The sequence below is a fragment of the Odocoileus virginianus genome, chromosome 19, assembly GCF_023699985.2.
Source record: "Odocoileus virginianus isolate 20LAN1187 ecotype Illinois chromosome 19, Ovbor_1.2, whole genome shotgun sequence".
Classification (NCBI taxonomy): domain Eukaryota; kingdom Metazoa; phylum Chordata; class Mammalia; order Artiodactyla; family Cervidae; genus Odocoileus; species Odocoileus virginianus.
In genome coordinates this window covers 12,472,588-12,487,229 of record NC_069692.1, presented here as the reverse complement: position 1 = coordinate 12,487,229, position 14,642 = coordinate 12,472,588, and the positions used below count along the sequence as shown (strand labels likewise).

At 37.1% G+C, this 14,642-nt stretch overlaps 1 protein-coding gene across 1 annotated transcript in view; it reads left to right on the top strand.

Annotated features, from left to right (window-relative positions):
• RNF217 (ring finger protein 217) overlaps positions 1 to 9,965 on the top strand; it is a 123,623-nt gene extending 113,658 nt beyond the window's left edge. Inside the window, exon 6 of the mRNA XM_020878873.2 lies at positions 13 to 9,965. Coding sequence (XP_020734532.2) covers positions 13 to 86 — 74 coding nt within the window. The 3' untranslated portion in view covers positions 87 to 9,965. The remainder of the gene's footprint in view (positions 1 to 12) is intronic.
• Positions 9,966 to 14,642: the final 4,677 nt, after the last annotated feature.

The window sequence follows — 14,642 nt, the reverse complement described above, 5'->3', positions numbered from 1 at the left end:
TTTAACCCCCAGGTTTATTTGTATTTCCTATCTATTGCCTTTGTAAAAAACAGAGAAAACGATCACGGACAGGAATGCACTGGTAAATGCAGATGATGTCGTCTGACAGCGCTGGTCTGGGTAAGAACCGCATAGGATGATGCACGCGTCAGAGGGCTGCGCCTTGCAACCGTCTAGAGGAACCTTCTGCCTCCTCTTCGCCCATGTTCTCTGCCGGCCACAATGCCTCTAGCTCCAGTGCGTTCCCAACATGGTATCCTGTCTTTTCCGTATACAGATTGCTGCTTTTACGAAACGGTCACTTTCATAGACTATAAACATCTATATCATAACTCTTCATGGTTCTTGGAAGATAATACTTCAGTTAGAACCAGTTATCCTCAGAACTGTCTGAGCATGTGTCTCCTGAGCATAGCTTAGACTGTCTCTGTCCCCGACTCTCCCTCCAGGCCTTCTTCTGAGACTTGGGGTGAATAACTCAAGTGCCCCCTGCACCAACGAGCAAGGCCACCTTTCAGAAGATGGAGGCTCACCACATGCACCTGTTTTCACCCATGGCCCAAGCATAGAATTCCTTCCTCCTTCAGATGCTCTAATTGTTCAAAATCTCAATGCCCAAAAAGGAACTAATGAAACTAAATGAGAAGAATCGTAGTTACCGAGGTGTATACGTGTAGGGGTGTGAATGTGTGTGTATATACATACCTATATTAAAACTAGGTCCAATACCTTGTTCTTGTCAAGTTCCATGCCTCTACACTATTTTTCCATATGTTTGTAGACATGTTTAAAGATGATCGTTCCTTTGTGGGCATAATTTGGTAATGTACTGAATTAAAGTCAGTGTAGACAGCATGCTATTTTGATGTTGACCCTTTCTGTTTCTTGCTGTCTCAGATGCACACACGGAAATTTGTGCAGTGTCACTTCAAGGATTATCAAACTTTATAAACTGACAAAACTGATAGGTTGCTTCTAGGAAATTCTCGAGACCTAAACATTCAGTCTTCTTATCAGATTTCTTACATGTTGGCATACTTGCTTCACTCTATGGTTAATTTAAATGAGTTTGCTGTAGAGAGAACTGCTGAGGCCTTTGAACATATCCCCATTCTGCTAATTGTTTCACCAACTTGTAATGATAGTAATTATGCTTTAGATTAAGCATATGGTATTAATTAAAACCCCACCCTCTCACCTCTCCTTTCTCTATTTGTCCCCAAGTTTTCATAAAAACAAATACTGTTTTTGAAGGATTTTTCTTATATTTACTGCTTCAATGCATAATAATATGTTGGTATCTTCTTATGGAGGGGTGACTTGAAACAAAACTTTTTATGTTCACAGGTTTATCTAAAACATAAACTGCTTTTAGAAGAGGAAGCAAAAAATGAAAAAAAAAATTTTTTTCAGGATGTTTTACCAAACTGAGAAGTCTTTAAAAGTAAGAAAAGGACAAATAACTGAATTGTGTTTTATTTTGTTTTCATTATGAGTATTCATCATTAAAGACCCCTAAGAAGCCTAAAGTTTCCACTTGTCTCCAAATCCTTAACATTAGTTATTGGCATTGATGTAGCATTTACTTGTCAGCTGCCTTTTCTTAATTGAAATAGATTATGTGATAAAACATGCATTAACATGGATAGTTTGTCTGGGCTTCAGAGTATAACATTTATCATTTTTATTTGATCTAAAAAGTACGTGATTGTGAAGTTTATGTGCGCAGATAACAAGCCAGCACTTCCATTCTCTCTGAGTAACACTCAGAAAAACTTTACTGCTGGACTAGTCTATTTCCAGTTAGAGGAGGCTGTGTCCATTTATGGTCCTAGAATAGCATATTTCAAAAGCATAACATGATACAAGAAGTCATGCTGTAGCTTCACAAATTCATCCATGCCTCTACACTGTTTCTGCATCCATGCAACTATCTATCAATCCAACAACTATTTATTGAGTGCCTAGTATACATCCTTTAGTATGAAAACTGAGAGAATGGAAAGTTCTAGCCCTAAATCCACATAATTTTGTCAGAAAAGTGCTTCATTTTTGTAAATTACTCTTTCCCTTCCAGGACTTAGGTGTTAGTTTAATGATGTGTGCATGTGATGAATTCTAAATCTAGTGGATGTGTCTATGTATGATATGTGTATGTATATATATCTAGATATATACATAGCTGCATATGAATACATATATACCAACTAGCTAAATAATATACTCTCTGGTCCTGGATAATCTATTTCTTTAGGTTATTGTATCTGTGTGTCTGTTGTCTTTGGCCTACTCAGGGATTTTTTATTCCTTTCTTTGAATAACTTATCTTTTGGAGATATTTTTATATTATTTGGAAATGTTCCAATTTTCCACTTACAGAGCAGTGTCTGTTATCAGTGAAGGCTCTCTCATCAACACTTGTGATAGTGTGCACAGCATTGCACAGGATTTTCATTTTTATATTTCATAGACTTTTTAAAATTAATGTGTGCATTTTTCACTTTCAGAGTTGCTATATATCAGGCCTTTCCCTGCTAGTGACTTACAGTAGGTATTTGTGAATTTTTTTGGTGAGTGTCATTAAGATCTTAAAAAGGAAGGAGAAAGATAAAAGAGATTATTTATATGTTAGTGCCAACATTGAAAAGTAAAACAACCTTACCTTTTGGAGGAAATTTTAAAAATGACTTTAGAAAAAGAAGTATGTGTATAAGATGAATATCTTTTTACCCAAGGCTTATCATTTTAATATGTTTTCATTATAAATGTAATATATGCTTCTTTAAAAAAAATCAGCTATAAGGAATTATAAAACACAAATTCCTCTGCTTTTCCTCACCCCTTATTTTCTAGGGGTAACCACTGTTAATGGTTTGGTATAGGTCTTTCCAGATACTATCTAAAAATATACAAATAAGTAAATATGTATGTGTGTGTGTGTATCTGTGTATGTATTAGTTTTGTACAAATAGAATAATGCTCACTGTCCTGTGACTATTTTTCATTTTACTATGTGTTGGTAGACATATTTCCATAAGTGTTTAAATAGAGTTACCTCATTCTTTTGTAAATTACTACATATTCCATTGAGGGGCATACATTAATTTATTTAATCAGCCCCCTATTCAGTGGACATCAAGATTGTTTTCACTTCTCTGTTACAAAACATTGGTGAAGACCCTTTACATATATTTTTGTCACTGTGTGAACATTTTCATAAGTTTTTAAATTTGGTTTTTATATTTATAATAAAATTTTAATGCATTTTCAATGAATGCAGATCATAGAGATAATATATTTAAGACCCTTTTCTTGGAGAAAAAGTTGTGTAAAAGTGCACCATTTTTAAAGAAAAGCATATTTTGCAGGGTAATTTGTCCTCATGCTTGATTAGCCCAATAAATATCTTGCCAACACAAAAGAAAATTCATCTTATTCCAATAAAAATAAAATACAATGAGATGTCTATAAGATAATGAGAGAAAGATACATTGATGTTTGGATTGCCTAGTTTCAAAACTTGAGGAATTTAAGTGAAATGGCTAAAATGATCATGTTTGTCACATTTTTAAAAACACTATCCATGTTCATGCATGTTGTTCCACAGAGGAGCTTAATTATGCCGTTGTGAAAAGTAGGAAGCAGTATGTTGGTAATTATGAATGACCACATTACCCACAGAAAAATAATTTTGAGTGTACATAAAGTTGATGGTTTGTTGGGGTGCTTATAAACAGAACAGCATGACTTTTAAAAAAAAATGATTCCCAACATTTCCTGAAGAACTTGTGTCTGTGGAGTCAAGAAGAAAAGCGGAATCAAACCTTTTGGCACAAACAGCATTCTCTTGCCACCACCCTGATTTTCCGATAGGTGCTATTGTTCCCTGAAGGTAGAGCAGACTGGAGAACAATCGAAGGTAATTAAACACTGCTCAGGTTACAACCTGATACCTTTAATTGTGCTGTCCTTTCTGGATACCGGATTCATTAGTACCTATCAGGAAATTCCCTGTCTTGTGGCACCCACCATCTCTTGAGTCCCAAGGCCACAGGTGAGTCTTTATCTTTTGAGCCTATCACCCAAATAGATGGCCCAAGGCTCCCCTACAAGACCTTCAAACGGTTTTCCAGTCCTGAAACAACCCAACCTCATTTTCTCCACTTCTCTGAGACTCTAACCAGCTCCTCTACAGTAGAAAAGAGGAGGAAAGGGGTGGGTTAAAAACTCACTTAGGAACTTGCAAAGCAGTTTCATTCCTCCCGGACTTTTGTCAAATTACAGTACATCTGCCAACACGTTGATCTAGTTTCTCCCTTATTAAACAATGCAGTTGTTTTTAACACTACAATTTTATAAGCTCTATTGAATTCATGATTATAAAAGTTAGTGGCCTAAGTAGTATTAATTGATATACTTCATTACGTACCAAGATAAAAATTCATACCAAATGCCATTTTATATTTGAATTTTTTATGCAAGCTGCACATATGCCTTAATGTCAGTCTTCCCATTGGATTGTGTGCTTAACCTTTCATATTTGTGGCCGAGATCTGTCTCAACTCTTGAAAGTAATCTTTCCTGTGGTCAACTTTATTGTTTTGTGTTAATGCCTATTATAAATATAGCCTTAAGGTCCAATAATGCACTTTAAAATACTTGTGTCATTTTAAGTAAACTGACAGAGTTGAAGAAACTGATCACAATGTTTTGATGGAGATAGTAGAATAACAGTGTTAGCAAATAGATGTCACCTCTTTAAATCTGGCAGGCAATCAGGGAGAAGGGTGAAATCAGAAGCGGAAAATTTAAAACAAGTAAAACATACCTGAAAAAGATACAGCCAAGTTTCCGAAACATATAGTAATTCTAAAAATTGGTATTAGGAGCTTGAACTTAGCAAGCAATTAATACATGTTACCTAATCACTTCATTGGAATATTTGTGTAAAATATTAAGTTAGTTTCCACTGCAAGTTTTAGCTGCATTTTTTATTTTTCATGAAATCTATAAAAGAAATTCCACCAACTAGTACCATAGTAAATAAAAACTACCGTTAATAGCCGGTGTAAGCATATTTTGTTGTTCAAATCATTGTATTTTAATTATGACATCTTCCTCTGGAAAATAAGTTGCAAATCCCATTTTAATATGAATATCCATAATTATTGTTTTAATAATTATGAAATAATTATAAATTTGGTCTGAATGAAATCAGAGTCCAAATTTGGGGAGTATTCAAGATTGTGAGATGCTGCCTTTCCAGTGCAAACCTTTAAAAGAGAAAGACACTCCTTTGTAAATCATAGAGGGGTTTCGCTGGTGGCTCAGATGGTAAAGAATCCACCTGCAATGCAGGAGACCTGGGTTTGATCCCTGGGCTGGGAAGATCCCCCGAAGGAGGGCATGGTTGCCCACTCCAGTATTCTTGCTTGGAGAATCTCCATGGACAGAGGAGCCTGTAGGCTACAGTCCCAGGGGGTCACAAAGAGTCGGACATGACTAAGGGACCAGGCACTGCACAGAGGGTGAAACTATACTCATTTCACAGCCAGCTGTCGTGTGGGGCTTCTACTGTACATCGCTGTTCTGGGGCTGGAACTTTAGTCACTTAATCAAAATCCAAGAAGCGGAGTCTCAGTAGTTTGAGACTTGCAGTTGTCTCTTTGGATCATTAGCTGAAGCCTTTAAATATCACATACTTTACATTTCCTCATTAAAAAAAAAAAGTATTAGTCACTCAGTCATGTCTGACCCCTTGCAACCCTATGGACTATATAGCCCCATACATAGTGCCAATTTTAGCAGCATGTAACTTTCCATGTTAGAGACTATGTTCTTTTTTGGCTAAAGAAGTGACTGTTTTGAGACTATCAATATGGCCTTAAAAGGCAATGAATTAAAAAAAAAACATAAAAGATTGCTACTACCTTTTTTGGCCACTTCCTTTTAGTTTACAAAAGAAATTTCATTAGGTGTGTTTAACTCTGCTTTGCTTAGATTATGCAACCTTATTAGCCTAGAAAATATTTTTTGTTTTTTCAGGGCTATCCCACATTTTTGTCACTCTGATCCATCTTACTACTTTTTTCCCTGCTTGTAAAGTGATACTCACATACTTGAACATCAAGTTTCTGTTTTCTTTCTAGATTTCCTAGTTAGCTTGCTTTTTCCCTCTGCAGTCCCCTTACTGTCTTGACCAAATGTGGGATAAATTCTGTCTGACCATTAGCTTTTTTGACTCGAATGAAATTCAAACTGAAAGGACCCCACAATTTGGCCCTGGCAGTGACTATAATATATACCTTGGCCTCTTTTATCTGTAAGTTGAAACATGCCAGGACAACTTGGAACACTGTCCCTCTTCTTGATAGGAGTTGGAACACCCTGCCCTGCCCTCTGCTGTTAACTCGGCCCTCAAGTCCTGGCGAATTCTTTGTGACCCCGGGGACGGCAGCACGCCAAGCCCAGCCCTCTGATAAGAAGTAAAATGAAGTAAAATGAATGAGATGTCAGTTGAATCAGAGAGCCTAGAAATACTCTAAAGCGAGGCTTTCAAAATTGCTTCAGGACTATTGTAAGATCAGTATTGTGTTTGCATCTTGGCTGGACAGAAAGCACGTGTGAACATTCATTCAGTGTGACCCCCAAGTCATTCTTGGTTCCTCCAAAATGGCCAGATGTGTGCCTGGGGGTCTTTGTTTCAACAAAAATCCCACAGCTTGGTCTTAAGGCTGGATTTATAATGTTGTCGCATTTGTATGTAAGACTTGATTATGGATTCTTACTCTGTGAACATTATTAGACTTTTTGATAATCTACAGTGGATAGCATTGAATATAACTCATATCAGCCCTTTTCTAGAGAAACCATGCAAAGTTTGCAAATGTTCAGCATTTTCATTGATATGATAACCCATACTCAAGGTATATTTAGTATAGGTTCATTATATAATATGGAAGAACTTAAGGGAGAGTCAAACTTGGGTGTTAAATGCCCCCCAAATTGCTGAGATAACGTTACTTCAGATTTTTCCTTGTAGCTGGCCCACTACTTTGGTTATCAGTTCCCTGTAAAGTTAGGTGTTCACCTCATGCTCCCACTGGAGAAATAGTGTGAATAATTCAGTCAAGTTCTTAAAAATAATATTTTTCACTATATATTATTTCTTCTGTGTCCAAATATACCTTTATTCTTTCAAGTAAACACTAAATATATGATAGAGGTATCTGAAATTTTCAGTTTATACAAAATTAGCATGCTTTGTGTTCCTTTATTAAGAAAATTCTAGGTAAAGTGTGATTTTTATCAACTGATTACAAACCCTTTCTTTAAGACGTATTATTTTAAATTCTATATGACAAGAGCTTAATTTTGTTATTTGATCATATTCATCATAATTAAAGTCTTTAGATGGTCTTGAAAAAAGTAAACCTACCTTGTATTTTGTATGAAACTTAGAACACTAATTGGTATATTGGCATATAATATATATATATAAACAAGGACAATCTGTTACAGGTTTTTAATGTAAAAATTAATTGGCATTCTTCTTTATCATGAAAGAAATTATTAGTTTAATAAGTAATAAATTCAATTTTGTGTGGAAAGAACACAAAAACAGTGGCATAAAAATGTTGTTAGGTTAACACATTATTTATTAAGAAGCCACGACAGTTAGTTGTTTTATTTCTATTGCAAACAAAATTATTAGATGTCTTCGTGAAACAAATTTATTTATATGTATATGTTTATGTTGCAAAATTGTGGGCCTATTCTCTTTTTCAAAAAGAATTTAAAATACTAAAGAGAAAAACATTTCGAGTCTTTAACCTGCCATTATTGTATATTTAGAAATTGCAGTTGTAACAAATAAATTTTACTTCCTTTGAATTACCAGAATATAGTCCATTTAAATTACCTTCTTACAAACAATAGCAAATGAGAAGAATGTCTTAATTTTAAGATGAGTGACTCACTAGGAGGTTGCACCACGTCTTGTCCATAGCCTCCTTACATGCTTTTCATTCTCTGTAACATTAATAATGTCATACTCCTTTTCATAGTAATATATGAGCCTGGTTGAAAAGAGATTCTCTTTGCTTTTCCAATGACCTTGGCAAATATTTATGTAATTTTACTTTTTATCCCTTTCTACATTTCATTGGTCATTTAATATTAACTTTGGTATTCATAAAACTATGTGGAAGAAGTCATTTTGAATATATTTTAAGAAAGAGGCATGTAGAAATAAAATAGAAAATATTAATACTCTTTTGTAGAAATTGCTAAAATACAATTGGAAAGGAAACAAATTCTGTTGTGATGAAAATGTTGAAAAATTGGGAGTGTTTAAGACTTTAATTTCTTACATTTTTAGAGTGATCGGCTTCTTATCTCCAAGTGGTTATTTCATGCTGTTGGTCCCATGAATTGTGCTTTTAGCATAATATATAATTCCTCCCCCCACTATTATAGTGTTTATACATTAATTACTTTTAAGAAAAGAAGAAATTAGTGAATTAAGGTTGGGGAAACTGGGTTTATTACCATTTTCCAATAGCACTAATGTATAGTCCCTTTAACCTTCCATATGGTGCTTTGTGTGATGAGAGTATGAAACATTTATCTATGTTATTAGTGCCTTATTTTTTTCACTTGACTTTGTTTCTTATCTGAAGAGCCATATATTTTTGTGAGTGTTTCTTTGTCCTTCTATTTAAAGTGCTGATGAGACACTTTAGAAATATATATATGTAGGCTGCATTCGCCACCTTCATTCACTGTATTTTCTCCAGAACAGCAGGTTAGCCAATGTATTTTTCTTAGATTCATCATCATTGTTAAGCTAAAGTATTTTTAAAAAGGATCTTAAACACCATAAACTGAAGCCATTACAACTGAAATGTGTTTTTAAGCCATCAAAAAGAATGCTGATTATTAAAGTTTAAAACAAGAGTTGGAATGGCTGTAAGTCTTTATAGCTCCAATTAGGACAAAATTACTTTACAAAGCATTAAAAATGAAAATAATTATATGGTACTTCAGGAATTTGACCAGTTCACTACCACTTGTCTTTGATAATATTTTATCTGTAATTCCACAGAGATGCTGAAGAATGATGGTGTTTGCTATTTAAATGGAGTTACTCATTCACAGTGGGCTTTATCAACAGTGAGACATTTGGACAATATATTATCCTGCTCTTCTTGGTCTTTGCCTTTTGTGTTAGTTTTATACAAAAAGCTGGTATTGTTGTATTCTTTATGTACCATAGTATATAATTCAACTTTTCCTGATGAATGTATAATGAATAATTAAAATAAATCATGTGTTTAGAAAAGACAAAGACACAGGTTGTATATGCAAATATGTGTAAATATTTGACAAAGAAAAAAGAGGAGAAGAATCTTCCTGCCAACAGATATGTCCTGCTGGATGGGACATGGAAATTAACAGATTTTTTTTTCTTTAAGCAGTGGAATTTAAAAAGTCTATTACCTCAAGAATTTTCAGTGGATATGTATCAATGTAATGATCCTTCTTCATAAATACATTCTCACTTGCTGCTGGCAGTAAAAGCAACCCACGTGTCAGATCACACAAATTTTAGGGTCAAGCCTTTCAAAAGATGGACACCTTCTAAGACTTTGGAGTCCACAATTTTGAGCTTTTACTAATGTCTCTATGGCTCTGTATTGTGGTTGGGCTTCTACATTTATTTTTTGTTGTTTTTGGTTGATTGTTTTAGAATGGAAGGGTAATCTTAATCATGAGACCAGATCTCATGGAGGGGTGTAACAACATTCACTCTACTTGGATGCAGACTATAAAGGGAACCAGCTACTTTGTCACTGTATGAACTGTTGTGTGGATTCCTGTGGAGTGCTGTTTACTTGCATGATGTGTGCAGGACATCATGCACCGTCATCTAGCAATGCCTAATAAAAGTTTTTAAAAGAGAAGACTCTTGGTTTTTTTCCCAGTAGATTTGGCATTTAAAGACATCAAAAAGGTAAATTGGTCAGTGCCGAAATTACATGTATGTAAGTAAATCTGGAAAGTTATTGAAGTCATTTCTGCACCAGATTCTTAAGAATGGAAAAGCAGGAATGCACAGAAATTCATGGGTGTGCATTTGGAAGGCGGGTCGTGTGGTGTTGCTGTGGCAGAGTTTGAGGAAAGCATGCAGGACAGTGATGATCATTCTGCATGGAGTGAGATAAAGACACAAATACTGTGAAAGGGAGAGTTTGGCTTAGGGTAGTGATTGCTCTTCGGACAGAAGGGGCTGGCATGGAGTGGGAAAAGTAGAAACTGCTAGCCATTAAAGCTAAATACGTATGCCTTCCTTATAATGCCTTCCTAGATCTGTCATTAGGGAAACAAGGGCATTCGTTGGCCAAAGGACATGTATAAGCATTCCCATCAACAGGAAAGTGGGCAAGTATACTGGGGTATATTTACATATATTTATACAATGAAATATTACAGGACAACATGAAAAATAATATTTAAAAAATTTACAGAGCAATGCGTGGGCTTCCCTGGTGGCTCAGTGGTAAACAATTCACCTGCCAACGCAGGAGACACAGGTTAGATCCCTGGGTCAGGAAGATGCCCTGGAGAAGAAAATGGCAACATACTCCAGTATTCTTGCCTGGGAAATCCTATGAACAGAGGCGCCTGGCAGGCTACAGTCCATGGGGTTGCAAAAGAGTTGGACATAACTTAGCAACTCAACAACAGAGCAATGCCCCAAAATCTGGTTGACTCTCACAAATGTTCTTGAACAAATGAAGCAGACGCAACAAGGATATATTGATACAAACATCAACGCAGATGAAACTAATCAATGGTGATAAAAGATACAACATTGGTTACTTTGGGGGGCACAGTTATTGACTAGAAAGGGATGATAAAAAATACAGTATCACTTCATCTGGGTGTTGGACAAGGTTCTGGCCAGAGGATGGATGGGGTGCGGGGGCCCCTGATGCTGCTTGCCGCCTCCCTGCAGGGCCTGCATCCGCTGTTGCCCACCCTGTGGACAAGGGTTCCAGGAGGAGTGGGTCTCCTGCACGTGCACGAAGGCAGGGACAGCAAGGCTGTGACATCTCTGCATCAGCAACGCCTCCCAAGGCCGCCTCTTCCTGCGTGGGTAAAGGAAGCTGTTCTGTTTGCTTGTCCTTTATTGAGGAGGTGAATTTTTAAGTTCAATCAATCTAATGTTATGGCGAGGCTAGAAGATAGCTATCCAGAGTCCTGGTTTTATCTCCCATTCGCCAGATCACTCCTAAATCTGGCTGACGAATTCTCTACGTCGCAGTTAAACAGTATCCAAAAGAAAAGAAACAGAATGGCATGAAAAGGAGAAGGGAAAGGGAAGAGGAAAGAAAAGGACATTGAGAAGCTAGAATAGGAAAAAGGAGCCAGGAGTTACCTGAAGAGCCTGGATCCAGGTGGAGATGAAGTGAAGTCAGGACAGTTGCAAACCCCATCTGATTTCAGAACCAAAGGCATTTTTTTGTGACATTAGAGTGTCCTGGTTCCCCCCCAAACATTAGACTTAACCACTGTTAAATTATTTATTAGCACTGCGTGTGTCTTAAGTCACTTCAGTCATGTCCTTAGCCCTCTTGGCTTCTCTGTCCATGGGATTCTCCAGGCAAGAATACTGGGGTGGGTTGCCATGTCCTCCTCCAGGTCATATTCCCAAGCCAGGGATTGAACCCACGTCTCTTATGTCTCCTGCATTAGTAGGCAGGCTCTTTACCACTAGCGCTACCCAGAAAGCTCACTGACTGAGTCTAAATAACTTGCCCCATCATAAAGTCTGTCAGGGACAGAGCTGAGATCTGAACCCAGGCTGAGGAAGACCCTTGAGTCACAGCATTACATTGCTTCCTCATCTCCTCTCATTAACCAGGGAATCAGGGAAGCTACCTTATCCATTTTTTAACATCTGCAATTTTTTACAAAGAAAGTGAAAGATGCTCAGGTGTGTCTGACTCTTTGTGACCCCATGGGCTGTACAGTCCATGGAATTCTCCCGGCCAGAATACTGGAGTGGGTAGCTTTTCCCTTCTCCAGGGGGATCTTCCCAACCCAGGGATTGAACCCAGTTCTCCCACATTGCAGGTGGATTTTTTTTTTACCAGTTGAGCCACAAGGGAAGGCCAAGAATACTGGAGTGGGTAGCCTACCCCTTCAGCGGATCTTCCTGACCCAGGAATCAAACCGGGATCTCCTACATTGCATCAACTGAGCTACCAGGGACAAAGGAACATTGGGAAATAGGGAATAATAACTCATACAGAGCTGAGGCTCCCGTCACATGAGACCATGTGTCTGCAAGCACACAGAATAATGCCAATGATGTTCTCTTTATTTATTTGTTGAAAACCTATTCAATATTTTTTATTCAGTTATTTTTTTTAGTAAACATATATTGAGCTCTTCTGTAAAAAGATACATAATGTATATGCATTTCAGAGAAGACCAGGCCCCAACACCGGTCTAATGGAGAGAGTGCTAGGCAACGATTTAAGGTATATAGCATCAGGATTTGACTTACATATCAATACATCATGAAAGGATTAACACAATAAAGTTTAGTGAACACCTGTCATCTCGTATAGATAGAAACTTTTCAAAAACAGAAAAACAATTTTTCTTTGTGATGAGAACTTTCATTTACTTAAAATTTAAAAATTAAATTGAAAAATTTAAAAATTAAATTTAAAATTTAAAGATTTACTTTCTTAAAAACTTTCATATGTCACATGAGCAGTGTTAATTATATTTATCCTGTTGTGCATTACATCCTTAGTATTTGCTTATTGCTAAAAGTTCTGCCTTTTGATTGACTTCATCCAATCTTCGTTCCCCCTACTCCCTGCCTCTGATAACCACAGATCTGATCTGTTTTTCTGTGAGCTTATCTTTGAAGTATAATTGGCTTAGAACACTGTTAGTTCCTGTTACACAACATAGTAATTTGATTTTTCTATACATTTCAAAGTGATCACCACAATAAGTCTAGTTACCATATGTTAACATACAAAGATATTACATAGGTATTGACTATATACCTCACACTAGTTATTTCATACCTGTGAATGACTCATTAATTTTGCAACTGAAAGTTTGTGGAGAGGTATAAACTTCCAGATGAGTTGCATTCTTAAGCAAGAAACTTAGATCACATGAATAAGATGCTCCGGGGATACTGAAAGAGTGTGACTTGAACCCAAAGACCTGGCTTCTGCTGCCTGCTCTTGCGTAGTATGGCCTTGGAACAGGTGTTCGGTCTTTCTGTAGACAATTTCCCTTCTTTCAATACGGTAGAACCAGATTTCTCATATATTACGTGAACAGTAATATGTAATAAAGTCAAACTACAGCATTAAAAATCATTCATAATTGTATACAGTTAAATTTTGCTTTAACAACCGCACAATGGGAATAAATACACTGGGCATAATGTTCATACAGGAGGTTCAAAGTAGTATTCAATGAATGGCAACTCCTTTCTGCTTCCCTCACAAAAAACACACTTGACCCAGAGAATGTTCTTAATAATCGCTGGGTTGTAACGTGCGAGTTCAGTTGCTCAGTCGTGGCCGACTCTTTGTGACCCTATGAACTGTAGCCCAACAGGCTCTTAGTGACCCCAAATTAATAGACTCCTCATCCTGGTTATTAATTCAATGTTGAATTAACATAGTGGCTTGCCAAATTAGAATTTTGGTTTACCTAGTTAGACATGATTGCACATGTTAAGACTTTTGAAATTTGTTTCTCTTAGCTGATCTACTATTTAAATTAGGTACAGGAGGTGCCCGCACGAGGAAAGCCCAAGAAATCACCCAGGCTTTCCATCAGGGAGGTTGGGGGACTCCCCCGCTCACACAGCCAGCGGCACAGAAGCCCTTTCAACATCCAGAAATAGATCTCCCATTGAGCCTCTGTTTATCTCCTCTGACCATAAAAAGCAGCTGGCTCGGCAGGAAAGACTGGCGGCTGCAATTAACTCCAGGAGACCATAAGCCCAGTCCCAAGCAACATGAATAAAGGCTGCTCAAAGAACTTTTGGAGTCATGTTGCTAGCTCATTGCTAGGACCCTTCCGTTATCTGAGGAGGAAATCTGTTGAGCCACACACCAGACACGTCGCTGCAACGTTTCCTGTAACCACCAGAGGCGCTCAGAATCACCGCATTATTCTGGGAGATGCTTCAGAATGATGATCAAATATCTACAAAATGACTAAATGCTGATGGCATTTTGTTAAATGAAAAACATCAAATAAAAAAAAAAACATAAAGGAATGCTTGATCCCATTGTTTTCCTCTTCCATGACGTTGTATTCAAACTTTTGCTCAATATTAGACTAATAGGGGCATCCCTCATAGCTCAGTCAGTAAAGAATCTGCCTGCAATGCAGGAGACCCAGGTTCGATTCCCTGGTTGGGAAGATGCCCTGGAGAAGGAAATGGCAATCCACTCCAGTATTCTTGCCTGAAGAATCCCATGGACAGAGGAGCCTGGCAGGCTACAGTCCATGGGGTCAAAAGAGACACTACTTGGCGACTAAAAGAAAGAGAGAGACTAATAGTAGTTACAAAGAAAAAGCTGAAT